The 23,714-nt window shown below is 39.6% G+C and overlaps 1 protein-coding gene across 5 annotated transcripts in view; it reads right to left on the bottom strand.

Moving 5' to 3' along the window:
* tanc1b (tetratricopeptide repeat, ankyrin repeat and coiled-coil containing 1b) overlaps positions 1-23,714 on the bottom strand; it is a 168,612-nt gene that overhangs the window by 43,700 nt on the left and 101,198 nt on the right. For 4 of the 5 annotated variants that reach the window (XM_049484700.1, XM_049484701.1, XM_049484704.1 and 1 more), the window contains 3 exons: positions 6,941-7,060; positions 1,566-1,847; positions 392-543 (listed from right to left, as the gene is read on the bottom strand). In XM_049484700.1, coding sequence (XP_049340657.1) covers positions 392-543; positions 1,566-1,847; positions 6,941-7,060 — 554 coding nt within the window. Of the gene's footprint in view, positions 1-391; positions 544-1,565; positions 1,848-6,940; positions 7,061-8,426; positions 8,674-23,714 lie in introns of those variants that run through there. The other variant, XM_049484703.1, reaches the window with a different exon arrangement.

Raw genomic sequence — 23,714 nt, 5'->3', positions numbered from 1 at the left:
TTTATCTCTGTACTGACAGACCTGGAGTGTTTGATTACGACAGTGCTGAGAGCTGGACAGACAGGCTCAGGTGAGCTGCCACTGGCTATAACAACCATGAGTGATTAAGTATAACAGCCTGGCCTTCCAAAGAGCTAAAATTACTACCAACATAGTCATAGCACACAAATCACAACACAGAGACAATGCAGGTCAACTCTATTCATGATGCATGTCACTGCATATTACTGCCAAAGAATAAAAACAGAATGAAGCCTGATTGACTTCTGCCTGTTTCACATTCAAAAAATCAAAAATAATAACTATTGATTCATGATGTGTGTGTGTAGGAGGGGGTAGAAGTACACACACTGATCCCAGCTTCAGTTAGCATTGTACTGGGGGACTTTACCTTTGATGCGAGCCGCTTGACAGCCTCCTCTCTGTGTCTGCGGAGCTCAGGTGTACTGGGGCAGCTGTCGGTCTGCAGTGTGTTGGTAGCGCTGGGCGGTGGGGTGGGCTGTGTTGGCTGACTCAATGGTAACTCTGAGCCCTGCTCCCCAGCTGCACGTCAAATAAAGCACACATTAAGAACCTTATATAATATAGCTTATATAATATAGCTTGTTTAAACTAATATAAAATATATGTTAAAATAAATTATCTTAGCAAGCCTAAAATCTTTAGATCAAAATGCTTGGATTAAATAAGTAATGAAACAAGTGTGTGCCAATGTTTGACAGGGGTGTTAATCTTAAAAGTGTAATCTTTACTGTGCAGAAATATGCAAATATACTGTAAGTTTTCTTTTCTATTTGACAGTTAACACATTCGTACAAATTACTATGAAACATTTACGTACTCTGAATCCCATTTAAAATATATTAGTTTAAACTGTTTCTGTTGATCATCTTCATAGCTAATGTGGATAAAACAGAGCAAATGTGAATACCGTATTTTTCGCACTATAAGGCGCTCCGGATTATAAGATTATAAGGTTTCTCTTTCAATGAGTAATGCACTTCCATTTATTTACAGTAAGCTTAGATTTCTAGATTTCTTTCCACTAAAGCTGGAGCATTATCATTAGTACCTAACCACTAGCGGGTGTGGCTAATGCCGCCTGACAGCGCTACACTGAGGAACCCTGAGTGTTCCGGTAAGTCAGGGTGATATTAGCTAGCAGTTTGTTTAATGTAGCTTGTTTTTACATGGTAAACACGCAGGTTACAAGCTGATAATACTCACCACTGAACAGTCAAAGAGCTAGCGGTTACTGGCTAATGCTGCTCAAGCAGTGCTAGCCGAGGCAGTTTGCTTTAGGTAATGCTAAAGCTGTACTTCAGCAGGGAAGATTTACTGCTCCTTACAATCTGACTGGTAAAATTCATACAGAAGGCACACCGGATTATAAGGAGCCCTGAGGATTTTTGGGAAAATTAAAGGATTTTAAAATGTGCCATATAGTGCAAAATATATGGTATTAGAAAAAGGACCTCTCAACACTATACCACAAAAGCTGAAGCAAATATAGTGTATTTCTGAATGTACCAACTGCCAGAAAATATGCAACCACACATACTCACTTTTGGGGGAAGCGTTGGGACTATTGGAGGCGATCTGTCTCATACGGCCTCCATGGCAACTGAGGGCTACCAATCGGGAGATGATGGCCGTCTTTCCAAAGCCCACGTTGCCCACGACAGTGACCCCACGGCTCTCGCCTGTTTGACTGTCAGTCAGGACATCCTCCAGCTGCTGGAACAGCCAATCTCGGCCCACAAACACCGAGTCCGTAGTGATGCTGGGAACCTCAAACAGTAGAGGCTTTAGCATGATATCCGCAGGCTTATATGGAGCGAAGCGTGCTAAAAGACCAACACAAACACACAGGCATACACAGGTCAGGCAAATAAAGAGCAGAAAATGTCTGTGCAGCCTGAAAAAACATTTTCGACCTGTAGTAGCCACAATGTTTTAATAAAATAACCAAATAAATGCAGTAATCTCAACTATGACTGCATGCTTGTTTTATGAATTGAAAATTCAGATTTTTTTTAAAGTTGTTTCTTAATACAGGTGCCACAAAGTGATTTTAGTGATGCCATATGAGATCCATTTTTCATTAAGCCTTTAAAAGGTATTTTCTGTTACAAACATAAATCTTTAGGACTGCAAAATACAAAATACAGTATTTTTTGTTACTGTGATATCTGAATGATTTTGGACCATTTCCACTGCCATCTTCTATTAGTAAATGAAATACATTATATTTTATTATACATTACATTTTATTATACATTATACAATATATTTTGTGCACAAAACTTTACATCAGTTTTGGTGAATTGCTAAGGTGGACCAAAGGTAAGAACAACACCAAACCGAGATCAGTTTTGCTGTGTGCAGCACTGTGCTCTCACAACTAGTACCAGGTTTTTGGATTTATTTAATCATAACTACAGCAAAGTGGAAGATTGATGACCAGAGAACAGCTGAGCCCCACACACTTTGCAAGGTGACATAAAAGAAGAACAGCACAATGGGTACTACTGATTGTGACCTGTCTTGTCTGGCAAATCACATCAACACATGTTGCAGAAAGCCTCACATGCATATCCCACAATCAGTGCAGCATTCTTTAGCATCAAATGAGACATGCTATTAACTCCTGTCCCATGTAACGCATCATGTTAACGTACAAAGCTAATGACTGATGAAGGTCTGAAACAGATTTCCATGCTAGTCTCTCCTTAAGCTAAACTCTGGTCATCATGATTAGAGGAACCTTATCTCTGCAGCTTTGATCGTACAGCACGCTGACTGCTTTTGTTGCCAAGTCTTACGCGCAGCTGAAATGATGGTGTCAAACATTATGCTAACAAGAGCCAAGAAACACAAAACCCAAATGATGTCAGATAAAATATGCCTGCAGAAGACAGATCAATCAGAGACCTGTGCCAAGGCTGGCCTTTTCTGCAGTCTGAAAGCTGGATCTGAGGGGAGCTTCACATTTCTTCCATGGGTTCTGTTCCTTCCTCTTGCCTCTACAGGGGTTCAGTCTGAAATGCTGAAACTGAGCAATAAAAATATTCCTCTGCAGGACAGCTCGGCTGCTCGGAATCAGAGATCAGCCCTTTGCTGTGTGTGCGTGTTTGTGTGTGTGCGTGTGTAAGAACTCAAACAGCTGCTGTCACACATTCATTTGCTCTTCTGCTTCAACCGCTCAACCATTTTCTCCATCACCTCTTTCTTCTTCTCATCTCCTCAAGCTGTTTCAAACATACCACCCCCAGCCCTCCATCACTACCCCTCTCTTTCTGTTCCTCTTCTCTTTTGGGCGCGCTCTCTCTCTCTATCTCCCTCTCTCTTTCACTGCATTCCCTCCCTTCCCTCTCAGGATGAAAGAGTAGGTTAGGTGCAGTGTGCCTGGCAGCTCTGAATGGAGGAGGAGGATGCAGAAGGGAATGTATTATCATCCAATCTGAAGTCCGGGGCTCTACTCATCTTTTTCAACAGAACCACTTAAGAATCAGTAATTCGTTTGTCTCTGTGCAACATGCAGAGACAGATTTTCAGCAAAACACAAGCTTTTAAAGTTTCCAAGTGGTGTGGCTGTCTAAGGACCAACACATCAGGCATGCCGCAGCTTGCAATGAAGCACTGAAGATTTATTTATATTAAAGATGTAAAAAAAAAGAAAAAAGAAATGCCCTTTTACAGAGTGAAGATTATTTATTACCTAAGAAATTAATTTTTTTTAATGTTCTTATCCATCACCACAAAGGAGGTTTTTGCAACAAAATACAGAGCTGTATGAGCGAGCCTGCTCAACGATTCTTTTTAAAATATAATAATTCTTACATGTCAAGTATTTTCAAGTCACAAATCATATACATCTCTGGAAAAAATAAGAAACCACTTCAGTTTTTGAATCAGTGTCTCTGATTTTACTATTCATAGGTATGTGTTTGAGTAAAATGAACATTGTTGTTTTATTCTATAAACTACAAACAAAATTTCTCCCAAATTACAAATAAAAATATTGTCATTCAGAGCATTTATTCGCAGAAAATGAAAAATGGCTAAAATAACAAAAAAGATGCAGAGCTTTCAGAGCTCACATAATGCAAAGAAAACAAGTTCATATTCATAAAATTTTAAGAATTCAGAAATTAATATTTGGTTGAAATTCCCTGTTTTTTTTTTTATCACAGTTTTATGACTCTTGGCATGTTCTCCTCCACCAGTCTTACAAACTGCTTTTGGATAACTTTATGCCTGCACTCCTGGTGCAAAAATTCAAGCAGTTCAGCTTGGTTAGATGGCTTGTGATCATCCATCTTCCTCTTGGTTATTTGGTAAAAAAAAAAAAAAACAACTCATCATTTTTAAGTGGTCTCTTATTTTTTTCCAGAGCTGTATTATCAATTTCTATGATAACAATGTAGACTTAAATGAATATAATAATGAAAAATCTTTCATGGTCCTTGAGTGCAAGCGGGAGCAACAATGTTTTTTTATTTTTAGGGACTGTGGTGTGCAGTTCACTGAGATGAATATGTTAGCTAAATATGGCGAAGTAGGTTGGCCCTCCCTCATCAACTAGTGAGCCAATATGAACTTCTGTTAGCTGTATAGATGTATAGAACTGGCATTTAGTATTCCCCTCCAAGCAAATTTTAGCTGTCCAATGATGTTGCACTAGAAGCAGCTGGAAAAGATGAAGCAAATTAAATACTATACTTTACACTCAATGCTGTAGCATTCTATGAAAGGGTAGTCCTAGCTGGCTATTGGGTGGTGATAGAAAATGACTACAGTTAGGGATAGAGGAAGACAGCACAAACACCAGCACACCCCGCAGGGACACATTTTGAACAGACCTCTCTAATCATCCATTTATTCACATATAAAAGATTTTAGCGCAAAGAAAGTCTGTTTGGGCTGTTGCTGGCTAATGTAGGGGCGTGAGGAGCAAAGGTTTATTTGTGAAGACCTTCACCAGAAAATGTACAAGCTCTGAGAAAAGCTAAAAAGCAAACACAGCCTGTTGCAAAACATTCATATTTACTGTGTCCGGTGTTTACATAACCCTTGCTGTTTTGCATGCAGGAAAAGGGAAAGTGAGGAAAAGAACGAGAGAGAGAGAGAGAGAGAGAGAGAGAGAGAGAGAGAGATCGAGGGAGCGAGAAATAGACCAGTTGGAAAAGTATGTGAGTGCTCAGTGATGTAGATCTGCATTATTTATGCCTTGGGCTTCCCCAAGAAAACTCCAGCATAAACTCAACAGCAGCTGCAAATGTGCACAGGATAACCTGCATAAGTACAAGCTATGTACAGGCTCACACCTTCTAACATGCTTTAAGCTAACACCACAACATGAGTAGGGATGAACCGAAATGTGATTTTATTTGGTCGAAACCAAACTAACATAAACATATGGCCGAAGCCCAAAGGCAGAATACTAAACATATAACATTATTTACTAAACACTGTTAACATCCGAGCTGGTTGTGTTTGATGGCATTATCAAAGACAGAGTTTGGTTTAGATTACTTTGTCTTATCACGGCTTAACCTCGAAAGTGTTTTTTTGCCATCTTTGAACAAATTATTTTGGTTGCAAAATATTCAGTGAATCCTTAAACAATAGTCCAAACTCTATTTTTATTCTTATCTCTCAAATCAATAATACTTGTAAACTAAACTGATGCCCCATTTGCTGCAGTAATGGACCCTATTTATACCTGTTCACTTCAGGATTATATCTGTGTAAGATCAAGCCACTTAAAAATGCAATCATTCTGTGAAAATCTCATTGCATCCAGTCACCTAAAGTACAGGTGAGGTTAGGTACTGAAGCTAAATGATTAGTTCTGGATCACTAATACCACTCCAACTCTTCTCAAGTGTATTAATATTAGGTTTGTCCACCCTTAACTGCAGTAATAGCATCACTACTATATAGGAAGGTTTCATACCAGAAGCTGTGAGGATCTAAATGCATGCAGCCACCCAGAGCATCTGTGACACCAGGTACTGATGCTCATTGATTAGATCTGGACTCTTCTCAGGGGTAGTGATATGGAGTTTGCAACATTTATCTTCAGCTAGTAGTGCAACTTGTGTTCTTCGCGCTGGACTTGGACTGCAATCGTCTTTAGTGTAAAAGAGCATAATTGCAAAACAAGACTGGTATTTCCTTCTAACAAATTATAAACCTTCCCATGACTCAAAACGTAATTAATGAATGCCAGCACAGTGGTGTCCTGCGATCTTTCCAGGAAAAATTAGATCCCACAGCATGTGATTCAAAATAAGACTGCATCGCATGCCTGTTAGATCATGCCACAGTCATCGTCAATTTTATTTATAAAGAACGTTTTAAAACTACAAATGTTGACCAAAGTGATGTCCAGCAATAGATACGTTAATGAATGCAAGACAAGCCAAAACATAAATAAAATTAAACCACAAAAAACAATACCAACTCTTAATTTTAATTAAAAGCCAAAGAACAAAAAAATTATTTAAGAAGTGGGTTAAAAAACAACAGTGTGGGGGGCTAGCCTAACATATAGTGGTAACTCATCCCATAGATTAGGAGCAATAACTGCAAAAGCATGGCTTCCTCTGTGCTTCAGACTAGATTTATGGACAACCAGCAGAAGCTGATTGGAAGATCTGTGTGGCCTTAATGATACATGTTTGCAAAAGCTTAAAGAGGGCTAAAGTGTTCAAACCATTTAAAGACTCAAACAAAAAGCAAGATCTTAAATGCAAAGCTAAAACATACAGGAAGCCAGTAATGAGAAGCAAATATAGGATAAATAATCTATGTTAAACCGGAGGAGATGAGCAATGGCAGTGTTCTGTTTGTCTTTGCAGGGTACAGGACTTGATTTGGAGGATCTGTGTGGCTACCTGCACAGAGAGGAGAAAATGTGGTGTAATTTTACCTCTGTCTTGGGGTGGCCTTCCTCCGGTGTTGTGCCAGGGCATCCGTATGGAGGTGCGCAGTGGTGTGTTACGCTGCTCATCAAGATAGCTCAGGTCTTCCAATTTAGTGGAACTGGTAGCTGAAAAAAGGAGGGAAGGGGAGAGAGAAAAAGAAAATAAGAAGATGCACTCAGATCACTTAGACACATCAAAACCACATGAAAGAATGCAGGGAGCATGCCACTATTGAGTGATAAAAGTCCTTTGCACAGAATTAATGTGCACACATACATAAACATGCTGGTCCTGTCACTGTGAAAGTTTCATCCTTGGTGATGCTCCAGCCATCTGTGACAAATAGTCTCAGAGCACAACTGTTCTTGATCATTCTGAATAGGCAGGATGAACTCATCAGTTATCTAGTTAGTACATGAGTTTGTTAGCAGTGCACAAGTGGGCAGGATGACCTAGCTGGTCAGTGCAGGCACATGTTAGTGGAATGTGTGAGAAGGCTGGCCTAGCTGGTCAGTGCAGGCATTTGCTACATGGATAGACAAGGTGGCCTGGCTAATTAGCCCAGGTGCCCATTACTAGAACATGGGTGGGTGAGATGGTCCAGCTAGTCAACACATATGTTTGTTAACTGAACAGGGATGGTATGGATGGATTGATCACCTACAGTCTTTCAGGCAGAACTGGCATTTTGTGCTCTCCTTAAAGCCTGTTCAGCAGTACAAAAAAAATGAATAAAAAGATGCAGCTCCCCAGAGAAAGCACATGCTAGTCACACTCCCAACGCTAGTAGCATTTTGTGAAAGTGGAGTGCTAACAATTGGGTGGAAACAGGCAGTTAAGACACACACATAAACCCACAGACAAACCAACATACCCCAGCATACAAGAAACTAGCAAACTAAAAGAAGTGGCAAAATTTAAAGAGAGAGGGTAAAAAAATGATCTCATTGCTTATGGATAGTGGTCATTCTCAGCAGCTCTAAACATCAAAGGAACTAGGTCATTAATGGTGCGTTCCCACAGACTCACACATGAACATGTATACATATGCATATATTGTATATATGATTATATTCATGATTGTCATGTTTAAACAATGCACCATTGAGCAGAAATGACCTACATTAAGAGGTCAAGCAGAAACAGCCAACTAATGAGAGGTGAAAGACAGACAGCAAGTGAGCAAGAGAATGAGAGAGAAGGAGACACTAAAAGAGGGAGCATGAGAAAAAATGATAAACTTGCTTCAGGGCTGATAGCTCTACATTCTACCAGAAATTCACAAAGAAACAATAAACAGTGATCTCAATGATTTATATCCATTACTCTACTGCTGTACACAATTCCATAGCCATCAAAAGCCTGAGCTACAGTGCACTCTCCCTCAGCAAAGCTCCAAGCCAACAACCTGTTAGCACTAAAGAAAACTCCCCTCGCCTCTTTCTGCTCTGCTGATGCCCTGTCCAAAGTCCCTACAGGTGCAGTACTCACAGAGCTGCAGGAGCCAGCCACAGAATCAGGCATGGAGGAAGGACCGAGGCTGTTCCCCAGACACAGACAGAAAGGAGGTGCGGGGAGCCCCCCTGAAAAAGCTCTCTCATCAGGGACAGCGAGCCAGTCCTCCGCCCCAACGCACAAAAACGTCCATATCCACTCATTCATTCATTCCCACGCTCCCCGCATTCAACTGGTGACTGAATCTGCAGCGAGACTGAGAGTCGCTACTGAGGATTCAGCACAGAGAGAAAAGGAGAGAGAGCGCGAGAGAGAGAGAGAAAGAGAGAGAGAGAGAGAGAGAGAGAGAGAGAGAAAGGGAGAGAGAGATGCAGAGAGAGAGAGAGTATCCAACCCTAAAGATCTGAGAACTAATGCTAGAGCTCAGAGAGATAGCCAGCCAAAGAACAATTAATCAATGATCATGAAAGAGAGAAGAGGGGAAGAGAGAGAGAGAGAGAGAGAAAGGGGGGGCAGGGGACACAGTGGGAGAGCAAGGGACAGAAAGCGAGGGGGAAAGACAGTGAGAGAGCGGGATCTTACTGAACTGAACTAAACTGAACTGTGTGTGTGTGTGAGAGAGAGAGAGAGAGAGAGAGCAAAAGGGAGAAAGGCAAAGACTAAAATGAGGGGATAGAGAAAGAGAAAGAAGAAAGGAGAGGAAGATAGTACAGGAGAAAAAAGAGAAAGAAGGAGGACAGGAATCTTACTGAATTTATTTGTGAGAAGAAAAAAGAGAGAAAGGGAGAGGAAAAGAGGTAAAAAGAGAGAAATAAAGAAGGGAGCTAAAAGAAAAGAAGAGAGATACAAAGAAGAGAAGCATACAGAGAGATGTTGAACGAAAAGAGAGTGAGAAATAAAGAGACAGAGAAAGAGAGAGGGAGAGATACACAGAGAGAAATAAAGACACACAAAGAAAGAGAGAGAGGCAGAGATATGGGGTAGAGAAATGAAGAGACAGAGAAAAAGAGAGAGAGGGAGAGAAATAAAGAGACAGAGAAAGAGAGAGAGGGAGAGATACAGAGAGAGATAAATAAAGAGACAGAGAGAAAGAAAGAGAGGGAGAGATACAGAAGGAGAGAAATAAAGAGAAATAGAGAAAGAGAGAGGGAGAGATACAGAGGGAGAGAAATAAAGAATTAAAGATACAGCAAGTAAGAGAGAGGGAGATATACAGAGGGAGAGAAATAAAGAGACAGAGAGAAAGAGAGAGGGAGAGATACAGAGGGAGAGAAATAAAGACAGGGAATCAAAAAAGGGAGGGAGCAAGAGGTGTGGAAAGATTTAAAGAGATGGGGAGATACAGAGACAGTAAGACAAAAATGATGGAGAAAGATAAACAAAAAGACTGACAAAGAATGATTTAAAAAAAGAGAGGAGCGAGAGAGTTTGTCCTCTGTGAGCCGCAGTAAGACTCTCTCCATCCTCGCATGTGTGTAAAAATGAGCCCCAGCTCTAAAGGCTGAACACTGGCATGCGTCTAAACTCACACTGCTTTACCCCACATAGCTGAAGCTGAGAATCAGTGAACCTGGATATAAATGTATTCAGCACAAACCTGGCCAATGATCACCACAACAGACCACACCACACCACACCACACACTCTCTGCCTGACCTCACAGCTTGCCTACAAGAAGCCTGCCTGCACGTAATTAGTACCTTTAAGAAAAGGACCTTATTTAAATAAGGACACATTCATTTCCACATGCTTCCTCTCCAGCCACAAGTAATTCGTCATTCAGATTCATGCAGCTCCACTTTCAGAATACACTCCATGATCTGATGACTAGAGAGCTCATTAATTTAGTTTACATGTCTAACTCCTGTTCTTTGACAGCCTAGTCCTGTTCATGGTCTCTAATGCTAACCACGGACAACACGGACAACAGTTAGAAATGTTAAAAAAAAATTACACTGAGTCCTTGCAATGTCTTGCATAAGTAACTTTACAAGTGTGTAATGCCCTGCTAGTTGCAGTTCAGCCACTGACCTATTTTTAGAGTCGCTGTAAAATGCAAAATCCACCGGAGATCCTCTGTGAACAGATTTAAACAAACAGAGGTGGGTAGTCCAGGTCCAAGGTGCCAAGGTGGTTGAGGCCAAGAATATTAAAGCACGCACTGATGTAGACACGGTGCTTTTCCTCATCAACTCAATTTTCTGAATATTTTCTTTTACTAGCTACTGCAGACAATGGAGGTTGAGGAACAGTTTAATGTGCAGCATGCATATACAACTCAAAGGGACCTATTGCATTTCACATCGAGCAAGAAAAAGTGGGTTTTAGCAGAAGAACACCTTTAAGCATGTGTTTGGTTATCTTATTGTGGTGCATACTGATTCCTTTCTTGTCAGAAAATCTGATCTCAAAGGACACCTGCCACCTGTGTGTTTACTTGGAGATGAATGATTCAATTTCTACATGCCATACGATGCTCCTTAGACTCTACACACAATAAACCATGTGCCATGAGCCCACCAAAACAGGGACCTCCCTGGCTTGAATATAGAGAAGCAGCTGGAGGCTACTGCCTTGCTGGTGTAAGCTAAAGTGGGACAGTGGGGTAAGCACTGCTTAGTTATAGGCTTATGATTTGAGGGTTTTTTTTCCCCAAAAGCTGACAAGTCTTCCTAAATTCCTCTATTCTGTGTAAAATTCTACTGAACAAATGCAACTGCTGGTTTGACTGCGAAGCAAACAATGGGAGCTAGAAATCCTTCCATGCAAAGGGAAGACATGCTGTTGAAAAATTAATAACCTTATGAATAAATTTAGAGATTGATCTCAACAAAACCTTTCAATCCTGAAGTGCAAACTGAGCGTCAGGTGCACCAACAAGATGTGAATATCATTATTCTAAGTGTGCAGTAGCAGTAGAGGCATGATGTGTGGCATTATTTGGGCACCACCTCATGTCCAGGCTCAACGGGAGAAAACAATCAAACATTCTCTTGCATAATAGGAATAGAAACCCAGAACAAGATGACTGGAAGAATAATCTTGCTCATGATTTCACTCGTCTCATTTTAATCATTGCAGTTACTATCATTTAGAGTTCCTGACAACCTGTACTGTTGATGTACCATTTCTAGGCTATGAGGTTCAACCATGCATAGTCAGGCTGAACCTTGTAACCTCTTATGGCTCTGATCCAATGTACCAGACAACCCATGTGAAAAAGAAAAATCTCCTCTCAAGTCAGCAAGCGGACATTCCTGCTTTCAAGAAGGGACCATGGTTCTTTGCATCGCAACTGAATTATCTTAATAATCACTGCTTTTCTCCAGCCACTTTAGAGCTATCAGAATGAACAGTGCAATCAGGACTACAATCAGTTTGATAGAGAGCATGTGACCAAAAATTTCAGTTCATCGGATGTAGGCTATATGGAGGCTATAACAGAGGGTGCTTAACACTCTACTACAGGCAAAAAAAGATCAATGGCAGCTTTCCCAAAACAAGATCTGACTCACAACCTCAATTTCCAATCATCCATCTTTTTTCCACATTTCTTCCTGATCAAAGTCACTGTAGGTCTGTGACAAAAGGTACTTCTTTTTGTGCCCATTCAATTAAATTAACTGGCCAAGAACCAAACCCACAAACCAATGGTCGAGGATCTGTGCACTGTGCAACCTACCTGTGAAACCACTGTGGTGCCTACCTTAGTTTCCATTTCCTATAATGAGAACTGCTACATAGAAAAAGATTTAGCCACTTTTATAAGACTCCAGGTCTGTCAGGAGAGGGTTTACATGGAAATCTTGACTGAAACATATCTGTACATTCCAGTTATTCCACTTTCAACAGACTGACCTGAAACCAAATATCTTCTTCATGGCCTCACAAACACCACTTGAGAAACAACTACCTGGGGGTTAAACATGAACAATTTGTTCAAATGTCCTCACGCCCCCTCCTTTGAAAGAAACCAGCAAAGACATTGAGTGGAGGCTCTACAAGCTCTCCTTAGGAGACTCTGTTTTCATCATTCCTTTGGCCTTCAATGAGGGCAATTTAAACACAAGGGTGCCTCTCCTTGAGCCTTAGAGAACCAGTATCTGTGAGCCATTACTGGCATCCTGCTTTCCCAAGAAGCACACTGGGGAGTTCCTTTTCCCTTACTATTTTGATTGGTTAACAGAACTGGCTGACTCTTTGAGGCAATGAGGTAAAGACCAAGCAGTGATCATGGATCTGTCTTTGCTGTAAGTATTTGGGAACACTGAAGGTGAGAGGTGAACATTGACTGTACAAGACTGGGCATGGAACCAAAACAAGTCTGTACCTCTCTTCTTTTCCACTTTTTGAAGGTTTAGCAGTTAAGAGTGGGCGGTTATCGATGACAGGGTTATTTGTTCAATAAACAGGTTTGGAAAGCAGCCACAGTAGACCCCTTGAACAAGGTACTGAACCCTCACTGCTCCCTGGGTGTTGAAGTTATGGCTGCCCACTGCTCTAGACATGTGTGTTCATTGGTGTGTATGGTGTGTTCTCTGCACAAAGGGGTTAAAGGTTAAGGTCAAATTTGTTTTCATCTTTTCTTAGCACACGTATGGTTGTCTGATCTTGTCTCCAGTATAGAAAACTGGAATCTGACCCAAGAGGAAGGCTCAAACATCTCCACAACAGGATTTTTTACATCAGAAATGAATTAACCTTCAGATTAAGTGAGTCAAATTTGTTTGTCTTGGTGTAGTTTAAAACACAGGATGTTAACTAGACAGACTAGACAAACAGTGATCTCATGAGTCTGGAGATGATATCATGTGGTGACACCACACAACTGTCATTAGAACCTTTGCTAAGATTCTAGGCTGATGTTTGAACATGAAATCTCGCACCCATAGGACCACATTTGAGAGTGCAGCTTCTACTGATCTTTGGTAATGAAGGGTCATAAAAGATCATGGCAAGCAACAAAAAGGGAATGCTGATTGGAGGTTTGTCTAAATGCTTGCCATGGAAGAGATAATATACAGACAAATTCCATAGTAGAAACAGCTGTAGTGAAGCACCAAGGACAGTTGCTTCAGGGGTCATTCTATTGAATCAAAGGGAGAAGAGTTTGAATTGGCACAAGATGGTGAAATAGCGTTCAAAAATATCAAACAGTCCACCATTATTGGGTGCCTTTGATAATTATATGAAGCTGTACATCATAGAGAGATATCAAAGGTAACATTTCGTATGAGAATTGCAGATATGTGGAACACTGCTGGTGACAGTGAATTTGCCACCCCAACAACAGCCTCTGGCACAAACCTATGCTTATGCTCAACTACAGAAATGTCATCTTGACGGCTCAGGCTAGCACAGCAAGTAAAAGGAAAAAAACAATAGAGAGAGAGTGGGAGAAATATAGAAAAAGAGCACATTTGCCCTCAAGGCCATTGATGGCTTTGCTGAATTGAAATCAGTTATGAGCAATAGTATGTACTAACTTTTTTCACCTACTGGAGAGCAGTCTAGGTTCAGAGAAAGAATGCGCAGGTATGCAGGTATAAAATGGCTTCAAAAGGCATTTCAAACAAATGAGGCCATGTAATGAAGTGTGCAAACATATCTTAATTTGTCCAACAATATGTACCCATACCCTCTACTTCCACAGCCATAATCTTTTAAATGTGTAGCATGCAGTTGAATTTTCTTGGTGAAAAAGGTATGGCAATCCCAGGAAAAGTTGCCTTCTTGAAGGCAACATATCTTGGTCTCACATATTAGTCTACTTTTCTCCATTTATGCTGCCATCACAATTAAGTGTATTAACTCAAAACTATGCAATGATAGACCCTGGTGATTGGACTTGCTGCTGGTGACAGTCTGGATGGTCCTTGCTTTGTCTCTTGGACATGGTTATCACAAGGCTTCAGGTTTGTCCAGTAAAGTTTGACCAATGTCTATGAAAATAATCCCCTGCCCATGTGGTTATGTCAGTGTTGAATCGGTAAGATCTGTACATTGGTAAGAGATCATGCATGTTCACACCTTGCCTTTCACACGGTGAATTCACATCCTAAATCATTTAATCATATAAACACTGTGGAAGGAAAATATGCATTCTTTTAGGAACAATGTTTTTGAACATTTCAATAATTCACTCCCACATCTGTAACAAATTGGGGATCTGCCCATCTTTGCTTCTCAAAGACTAAGCCTTTTGAAGAGCATGATTTCAATGTAACAACAACAATTTCACTGGCAACAAATGAGCTAAGCACCTGTTCTTCTTCACCTTGACTTTTCTAGGAGTTGGAATGTATCTAAAGATACACGGGAGGCTCCCTGTAGAACATTCCACTGCTCTACACAGCGGACTCTGGAAAACACCTCAAGATTCCAAACATTCTATAGTCATCTGTAACATGACATTTCTTTAAGACTCATCAAGGTTGTAGAACGCACCTTTTGGACAGGCTTATTCAACAAGGCTTTTTTCTTATTTTCCTAAGAATCTCTGTACAGAGCAGTCATAAACACTTAATTTATCCTTACTCTTTATTTCTCTGTGCCATGTCTACTCCATTCCTTTCATCTGAGAAAGCCGGTGAGAGAAACTCTGACTCTCTCCCGGCTGCTAACATTCCTCCTGCAGTGGGATGATCATTGGAGAATCTTTCATGTTTCATAAATCCTCCGGAGCGCTTGGATCCACAAAGCCTGCACCCACAATCATCATAACACAGCTCTACTGCGCTTCACAGGACCAACAGAACCATCAGATATTGATGACATGCTCGCCTTGGCCTTGGCAGTTTACTTCAATAGAATAATCCATTCCGTGAGCTTGCAGCTTTCACTCCTGGAATGGAATGGCTAAACTATTCTCTGCAATGCGATCACATTTTCAATTTGCACAGTTCTAAGAGGCTCTTTAACCGTGCACATGCTCTACCTCATCATAGGCTGCAACATATTTAACACTACTCAACTTACTATAGGCTACAATTTTCTTAAACAATTTTAGAACATGTGAAGCTTTTTCAATCCCTGAACTGATGAAAAGTTAGTCTGTACTGCAGATGCTGCATTGAAAGCCCAATATTTAAAAAAATGGTTGTTTCGTGTTATTAATCAAGCAAAAATTGAATAAAAAAGGTCTGATAAATCTGACTTAAAACTGTCTGTGTGTAGATGACTCTTTTTAGACCCTGTTTTACAAAATACCAAAAAGGATTCCACCACTGTTGTGAGTCATAGAACATACTTTTAGTACTATACAGAATCCTAGTATACTAAAGCTGCATGATATTAGGAAAAAAAACTTGACATTGCAGTATTTTTTTCTGCAATATATATTGAAAAATTCAAATTTACTGTATTTTTTTTACCACAAGTCAATAATTCAATGCACAGGGGATCAAAGATTGGAGTAAACAAATGTTGGGCAGATTTACTTCTTGTACATTTTGCCATGTAAAATCAAATAAATGTAAATTTGCTTTTGTATCAAGCAGCAAAAAAGTAATAAAAAAAAACAGTTTGTATATGTACACATTGTATTTTTGTATAGTACAGTGTACTGTGACTTTTCTTTCTATACAATCAGTGCTCTGTAAGGTTTAGATGTCACAACTTAATCCCTTATCAGGTCGCTTGAAACCACAAGTGATTTTAGGTACTAAAAAAGTGCCTGCCATATACCACACACAATAAACTAAAAAACTATACAGCAGCACTGATGAAGAAATGAATAGAACACGTTTTACATTGGCAGATGGTGTTCAAGATTACCCCACTATAGTCTTCATTCAATAAAAATATCTAGCTTTTAGGAGCCAATGCTATAAAGAAGATTTACTGCTGGCTGTGCTTCCAGAGAATGCAAACACATGCAATCCTGGCGTAGACAGCTGATGAACAGATTACTAAATGAACAACTGACAGATAGAGAGACAGGTGGAGACATGAAGCTAATTACTTAGCTGTGTTATGGTGCTCGCATTAGCTTTGGCTATAAAGGTTAGCTTTTACTTGGAAAATATAATGAGGAATACACAGGTGGGCATTTGCTAGCCTTACCATCTTCAAAGCTGCTCTTGTGAAGCCCAGTATAGTTTACAAATACTATAAAGTACCTAGTTTATCTACCATATTTTTTACACTATAAATCACCCCGGATTATTAGGTGCACTATCAATAAATATCTACTTTCTAGTCTATTTTTATACAGAGGTGCACCCGATTATTACGTGCATTATGTTTTCTTTGTAATTTAGCAGGTCTTGCCGCTAGGGGTGTTGGGGGGTAACTAAGTTAAGTAAAGCAAAGCTAAGTAAACAAAACTTATTATGCATTATGAATTGTGATTATAATTCAGCTCTGCTTACATTTCTGCTCTGCTACAAACTTACAAACTGCTTGGTAATATGTCACATATGGGTTAAAATATCATATCTGTCACTATTAATATATTCCCATGATAGACACTGGTCACTTTTCTTAGAGAGTACATCGACAAATTATAACACATTATATATTTTAATGCAAATAAATGTATTATAATGCGTTACGAGTATATTCTAATACACAAGGCATTCACAGAAAATGTTATCAGAAACAGTTTTACCTAATTTGTGTGAATTATTTTAGATATAGCTTATTAGAAAGATGATGCAGACTTAGGCTCCCTCAGGGTTAAAAACTGCTTTATGTGAAGCTGGAGCTGCTTTCTCACTTCTCTTAACCCAGCCACACAGTTCAGTGTAGAGGGTCATGCAGCATGCAGCAAAGGCTAAGTACAACACAGTGATGTAGACGTGCCCCGCTGTGAGATAATACTCTCAGTCATTTAGTCCAGTCGTTTAAATGGGGGTTTAAGTGCATTAAGATAACAAAACATAACAAATGAATCAGTCCATCAGAAAGACAGGTAGGTGTGTGTGCATGTGCGCTTGTGCATATGTTTGTGTGTAAGTGTGTGTGTGTGAGAGAGAGAGAGAGAAAGAAAGAGAGAGAGAGAGAGAGAGAGAGAATATGAGAGAATAAGAGCGAATAAGAAAGATATTTCATTATTAGTCTGTACGCATTCACTGATTGTATTGATTGTTTAATGAAAAACTGCTGACAGTATAAACACGTGTTGGTTTTCTGTGTATTGTTTATATGTGTGTGTGTGTGTGTATTACCTAGTTCATGCATTTCACATAACATAAAAGGGAACACATCACTGATTCTGTGCAGATGTTATGTGTTCAGCATTCATTCTGCTGCTCCCTGTAGCCTCTGCTAGTCTGATTACACACACAATGCTAAATACAATCTGCCCTCTGCTGCTTTTGCTTCCTAACATTTCCAAAAGTTTCTTATCATTATATATAATATAATTTCTAATAATAATTTATCAAGTTTACTATAATTATATAGTCTTCATTTTAAACGTTTGAAATGTGAAATGGAATCTGGATCAGTGGCATTACATTACCTTATTTTATATTACAGTAGATTTATGGTCTAGTCCAGTCTCAGGATCAGTAAGTGGATTGGCTCTGTCCCTCTGATTTCCAAAAAGTGAATGAGCTCAAAACAGAACCGATAATGAGATAATGGATAAAATTGGACCCATCACCAATTAAAAATAAAAACTACATCTCGTGTACCACTTTCTGCTCAACTCAATAAAAGATGCCTTAGCAAAAGAACAAACTATAACAGTGGAAGTTACTCTTCAAGAATGCCATTAGTGAACATTCTTGTTTTATTCTATAAACTACGGACAACATTTCTCCCAAATTCCAACTAAAAATATTGTCATTTAGAGCATTTATTTACAGAAAATGAGAAATGCTGAAACATAAAAAAAGATGCAGAGCTTTCATACCTCAAATAATGCAAAGAAAACAAGTTCATATTCATAAAGTTGTAAGAGTTTAGAAATCAATATTTGATGTAATAACCCTGGTTTTTAATCACAGTTGTCATGCATCTTGACATGTTATCCTCCACCAGTCTTAGACACTGCTTTTGGATAACTTTATGCCACGCCGGTTGCAAAAATTTGAGCAGTTCAGCTTGGTTTGATGGCGGTGATCATCCAGCTTCCTCTTAATTATATTCCAGAAGTCAAAGAAACGTATCATTTTTAAAGGTCACCTTCCGCGAAAATCCGATTTTTCTTGTTTTTTGTGGAATACAGTAGGTCTCTCCGAGTTGAATGTGTACACCTGCACATTAAACTGTTTTGCAGCCCCCATTGTCTGCAGGAGCTAAGCAAAGAAATCCCCCCTCCCCCCCTCCGAAAAACGGGTGAATTTTGAATTATCTTTCTGCCTACGTAGGCAGAAACTCACAGACCAGCCCACCTTGGCTCGAGAAACTCCCAGAGGCGGAGCTGAAGCGACGCAACATCACCGCTCATCAGTTAGGAGGTGGGAGGCAGTGAGCGGCAGAGCGGTGGAGGGGCGTCGCAGTGCTCCTAGCCAATCAGAGGAGAGATATTTGCATGCTGTTTGCATGTATGAATATTCATGAGCAAAGCTGGAATCCGGTCATTTTGGACACACCCCTAAAACAGTCCATTAAAAAAGAGCTATACAGAGACACCTGAGCACTTTTTTTTTACAAAAACGGCTCACATGTCATTCATTCATACTAGAGACCACAACTAGACATTTTAAAATGAAAGAAAAAACGACGGAAGGTGACCTTTAAGTGGTCTCTTATTTTTTTCCAGAGCTGTAAATATATAAAGGAAAGAACAAAATCTTCCTATATGTTTTAAGCAGTCACTTTGTTTTTACTGTTCATTTATTAATAATCATTAAAAAAGTCTATCAACTACTTAGAAACAATTCCACTCACTATCATCTAGCAATCACAAGTGGTTTGAGTGGCAGGGGTGCCAGACTGCAAAGAAGTACAAACAAAGTGTGAAAGCTCACAGGAGTAGCTGGGCAGTTGTACAAGGCCAAGTGTGACTGAACACGATGGCCTCACTGTTGTACAGTCTGGTTTAGCACTTTCAAACCAGCGTAGCGGGATCAGCTACACTGAATGGTGATGTGAATATGGAGTGTAGTGTGTCTGAGGAAGGGCCAAGCAACATTGACTGGAATTGTGTGAGAACATGAGAGTAAGCCAACATTTCCTGCTTTATCTACAAAATCATGAGCATGTTGAAAACATTTCATCGTAGAGATGGAAGGATTGACTGGCTATGTATATGTATGATAACTAAGTCAACCCTCAGGTCTGGTCAGGTCATACGAAGCACAATTTAGTTGCTGCAGCTCTACACAAGGTCACAGGATGCTGTTGCTCTGCATTCAAATGTTAGATGGTCATTTGGACCACAATCACAGCTGCAGAATCACATTAAAGTCAGTGTAGAAATCTGATCTTATGTTTTCAATGCTGTTACGGTACCTGAATCAAACTCACTTATTCATAGAATGAGTACAAATCCCAGGTCTGAAAGATATGAAACACAATATAAAACTGCAATAAAAAAACTAAATACTCAATAAATGAGTGGAGAATGTCTCATAATATAGACCAGTGATTTTACTTTAGTCTTCATTAGTAACACATCTTATCTAAATTGAGGGGCTGTATTATTTATATAGACACGACAAGATAAGACCTGATTTGAATCAGCAATTATGGTACTCGAATCAGATTGCAGAGCAAAAGAACAGAACATGTCACCCCTGTGATATAAACAAACAAAAAAAACATTGTAACTATATTAAAATTATTTTTATTATTCATTTATATAATCAAGAGCTGGCAAGTTTGACCACTAGTGAGGCCACAGTTATCAACATCCCAGAGTTCCAGAGAGAATTAATGGCTACTCTCCATAGATAAGCAGGGATGCCCTCTTCCTGCTCACCAGATAGAGTACCATAAGATGGATTAATTCAGATGATTGATCACTGATACTGCTATTAGCCACATTAAGCTGATAACTATTAGTTATTAATTTGGCTCAATGACATTCCTGTGCGCATTCCTAATATTTTGGTTCATTAAAATAAAAAAAAGTGGTCCATGGAATCTAAGCCCTGCCACTATGATCAGGAGACCGTCTGTTCGAATCCTGTTCATGTAGCTTGCCATCCGCTACCCGAGCCCTAAGAGAGCATAATTGGCGCTGTTCTCTGTGGTTGGGTAGATGGCGCTCTCTCCTCACATCACTGTGAGCTGATGTATCAGAACTGAGTCGCTGTGCTTTCCTCCAAACACACTGTGATGTTGCTCGACAATGAGTGGGTTGGGTAATTGGCTGTGTAATTTGGGAAGAAAATGGGAGGGGGAGAATCATAAATTACATAATTTAAGGCAAACTCATCCTTTTTTCTCTCCTATAAGCTTCCCTTTGTTAGATTTCAAAATATCAGCATCATAAAGTTCCAGAGCTGATTTTTAAGTAACTTCAAATCAAACCCTACATGTTATTTTTTTTAATCAGCTCCAATATATATATAAGAATATAAACGCTACATAACCTGTGTTTTGTAATGTAGCTCTATGCTGAGTCAATAATGAAGTTGTCTTTTCCTGTCCTTGCCGTCCTCCTCTTCAAGGGCACTGTAGCCAACCGTAAAATTAGAGGTGTGACTCCGCTGCCTAACTATGACATCATCCTGTCAGGACCTGGGGCGGAGACACATCGCAATGGTGATGCGACTCAGAGGACTTTAGGACAGGACAAGGCAGTTATTCAGATTCGGTGACCTCAGTATGACAACGAGAATTTAAGACTTTAGATTATGTGAGTGAGAGAGAGAGAGATAGAAAGGGAGAGAAAGAATGAGAGAGTGAGAAAGAATGAGAGAGAGAGAGAGAGAGAGAGAGAGAGAGAGAGAGAGAAAATGTGTGTGATTTAGTCAGTGACTGTAAGATGCACTGGTGTGTGTGTGTGTGTGTTTGAGGGAGAGGAAGAGCAGTGCGTGATTGAGTGAGTGTGTCTTGCTGGTGCAGACTCTGCAGTTCTGGAATGGTGTAGTGGTGTTATGGATCTATCAAACGTGCAGTAAAGATTAATGCTTTGTTCACTAATGCCAAACAGGGCGTGAACTGAGTGAGTGCAAGAAACAAAACACTCAAATGGCTGAACGTTTTTTGTAAAGACGCACACACACACAAATGCAGTGCTTTTTTTGCAGTGTTTTTTTTTAGTTAACCAATGTTCCTAGAGCCTGCTAGAGTAGTTAAATGTCTCATTTTTAGCAAATCTATATCTCACTCATATTTATTAAACAAGTTAGCCTTCATAGATTCCCTGACAACTTAAATTCAACCTTAAATGTGGCAGCTCTGCCGGCAGTTTCAAATCAAGTCTTAGTTTTAATCAAGTTAACGTTTGCAACAAGTTTTATTTTTTCTCTCACTCAATGTCACTAGTGTCTGCTAGAGTAGTTAAACAACATGTGTCCCACTTTTGGTAAAATTTATATATATTTTTCAGAGTTTAAAAAACTCACAATAATAATACATTTTAAGCCTTTTTCAAGGTCTTTTCTGACTCTGATGTTGCATGGAAGTAGTTGAATTTGTCGGCTCATATATAATGGCATGCCATCCTGGACCCTAGACAGCAAAGCAGTAGAGGTGTGCCAAAAAATCGATTCACATAAGAATCTTGATTCTCATTTACTACGATTCAGAATCGATTTAAAATGTCCCAAAATCGATTCTGAGGGGCGGGTTTTAGACTGATTTTGGGCTGGGTATTTTTGTTGGACCTGGCAACCCTGGGGATAGCGCTTGTCCTTTCAAACGGAGATCTTCCAGACACACACAGAGCGTAGGTGTTTGAGAATCACCGGTAAGATGGCAGAACAAGCACTATATTACATTAGATTAACGTGTAGTTTCAATGTTTTATGGCAGAATGCTTCATAACAAGCATAAAAAAGATCGCTAGTAGTTAGTTTCAGTAACTGTTAGCTAGCTAACTAGCTAACTTTCCAGTTCCACCTTAAATAACGCTACAGGTGGCAGCGGGCTGCAGCATTTAAGGCGGAACGGAAAAATACAATAAGCTAATCAGAGCTAATTTCAGCTCCTCATCACAGAGGAATTAAGGAATGGACCATATGAATTAATTTCTCCACCTCCTGCCCCCTTTCTGAAGAAATACAACGACCTTAAATTAACTAGTTAATCAGCAGCTGCTCCTGAACTTTAGCGCTCCACTGCTATCATCACATCAGCCCAGCAGCGTCACCTACACACCACCGCTAGTAGCCTGGTAATAAAGCAGTGTTATTTATTATTTATTTATTGTTCATTAACGTCATTGTGATATCCCAGTGATTCCTCTGTCACTGAGGACCCACATTCCTGCACATTTTATTGTTTTTGTAACACATTACCTGCTCCAGGACCAGTGTATATTATGGAGGGGTTTTTTTCAATAAGATTCATAAGCCAGAAGCAGAAATTTTTATAATTCAAATCGTTTTGAATCAAAAATCGATTTTGAATTGAATCGTGGCCCCCAAAATCGGAATCGAATCGAATCGTGAGATAGTAAACGATTCCCACCCCTACAAAGCAGCCCCAATCCATTATACTGCCAGCCCCAAGTTTAACAGTTATGGTGACAGTGTTAGATTTAAATGTAGCATTCAGTTCATGTAAAAAGCTTTTCATCTGAACCAAAACTATTTCAACTGAACCAGCTATTTTTGACTGAAAGACCTGACTTCAATTGTTGCTATAAATTGGTGAAGATTTCAGGTCAAACTGAAGGGAATACAAACTTTATAGTAAGCAGTGTATACACAAAAACCTCATTCTGAGGAACAGTGCAGCAATAAAAAGGCTAAAACAAGATTGAAAAACACAGTGCAATCGTACAAGTCTCCCATTTAGAATGAGCTTTCATAAACCTAGGGTTTGTCTGTTTTTATATGCTGCTCTTTATTGGTGACAGGGCACTGGTTTTATGAGCATAACTACCACTAAAACTCTATGGTCACTAAATGACCCAGTGCAGCATTAATACACCACAGGGCTCATCTACCACAGGACATTAAACAGTTGCACCAAACACTGGACATTGGTTTATCTGTTGTGCAGGTAGCTTAGGTCAACATTACAGATATCTGCAAATGTGCACATATAAAACATCTGCATTATAAGGTGCACTATCAATGAGCATGTATTTTATTTTCTATTTTCATACATAAAGTGCAGCGGATTATAAGGTGCATTATGCGACACTAGTAAGGAACAAAGGTGTTGCCATTTTTTCTTTCAGCAGGTCTCGTCGCTGGGTGGTGGTGGGTTAACTAAGCTAAGATAAGTAAACAAAACTGTAATTCTTAAACA

This window comes from Astyanax mexicanus, chromosome 11 (assembly GCF_023375975.1).
Source record: "Astyanax mexicanus isolate ESR-SI-001 chromosome 11, AstMex3_surface, whole genome shotgun sequence".
NCBI lineage: Eukaryota > Metazoa > Chordata > Actinopteri > Characiformes > Acestrorhamphidae > Astyanax > Astyanax mexicanus.
Note: the sequence above shows the minus strand (reverse complement) of the source record. Positions and strands in the feature narration are given on the sequence as shown.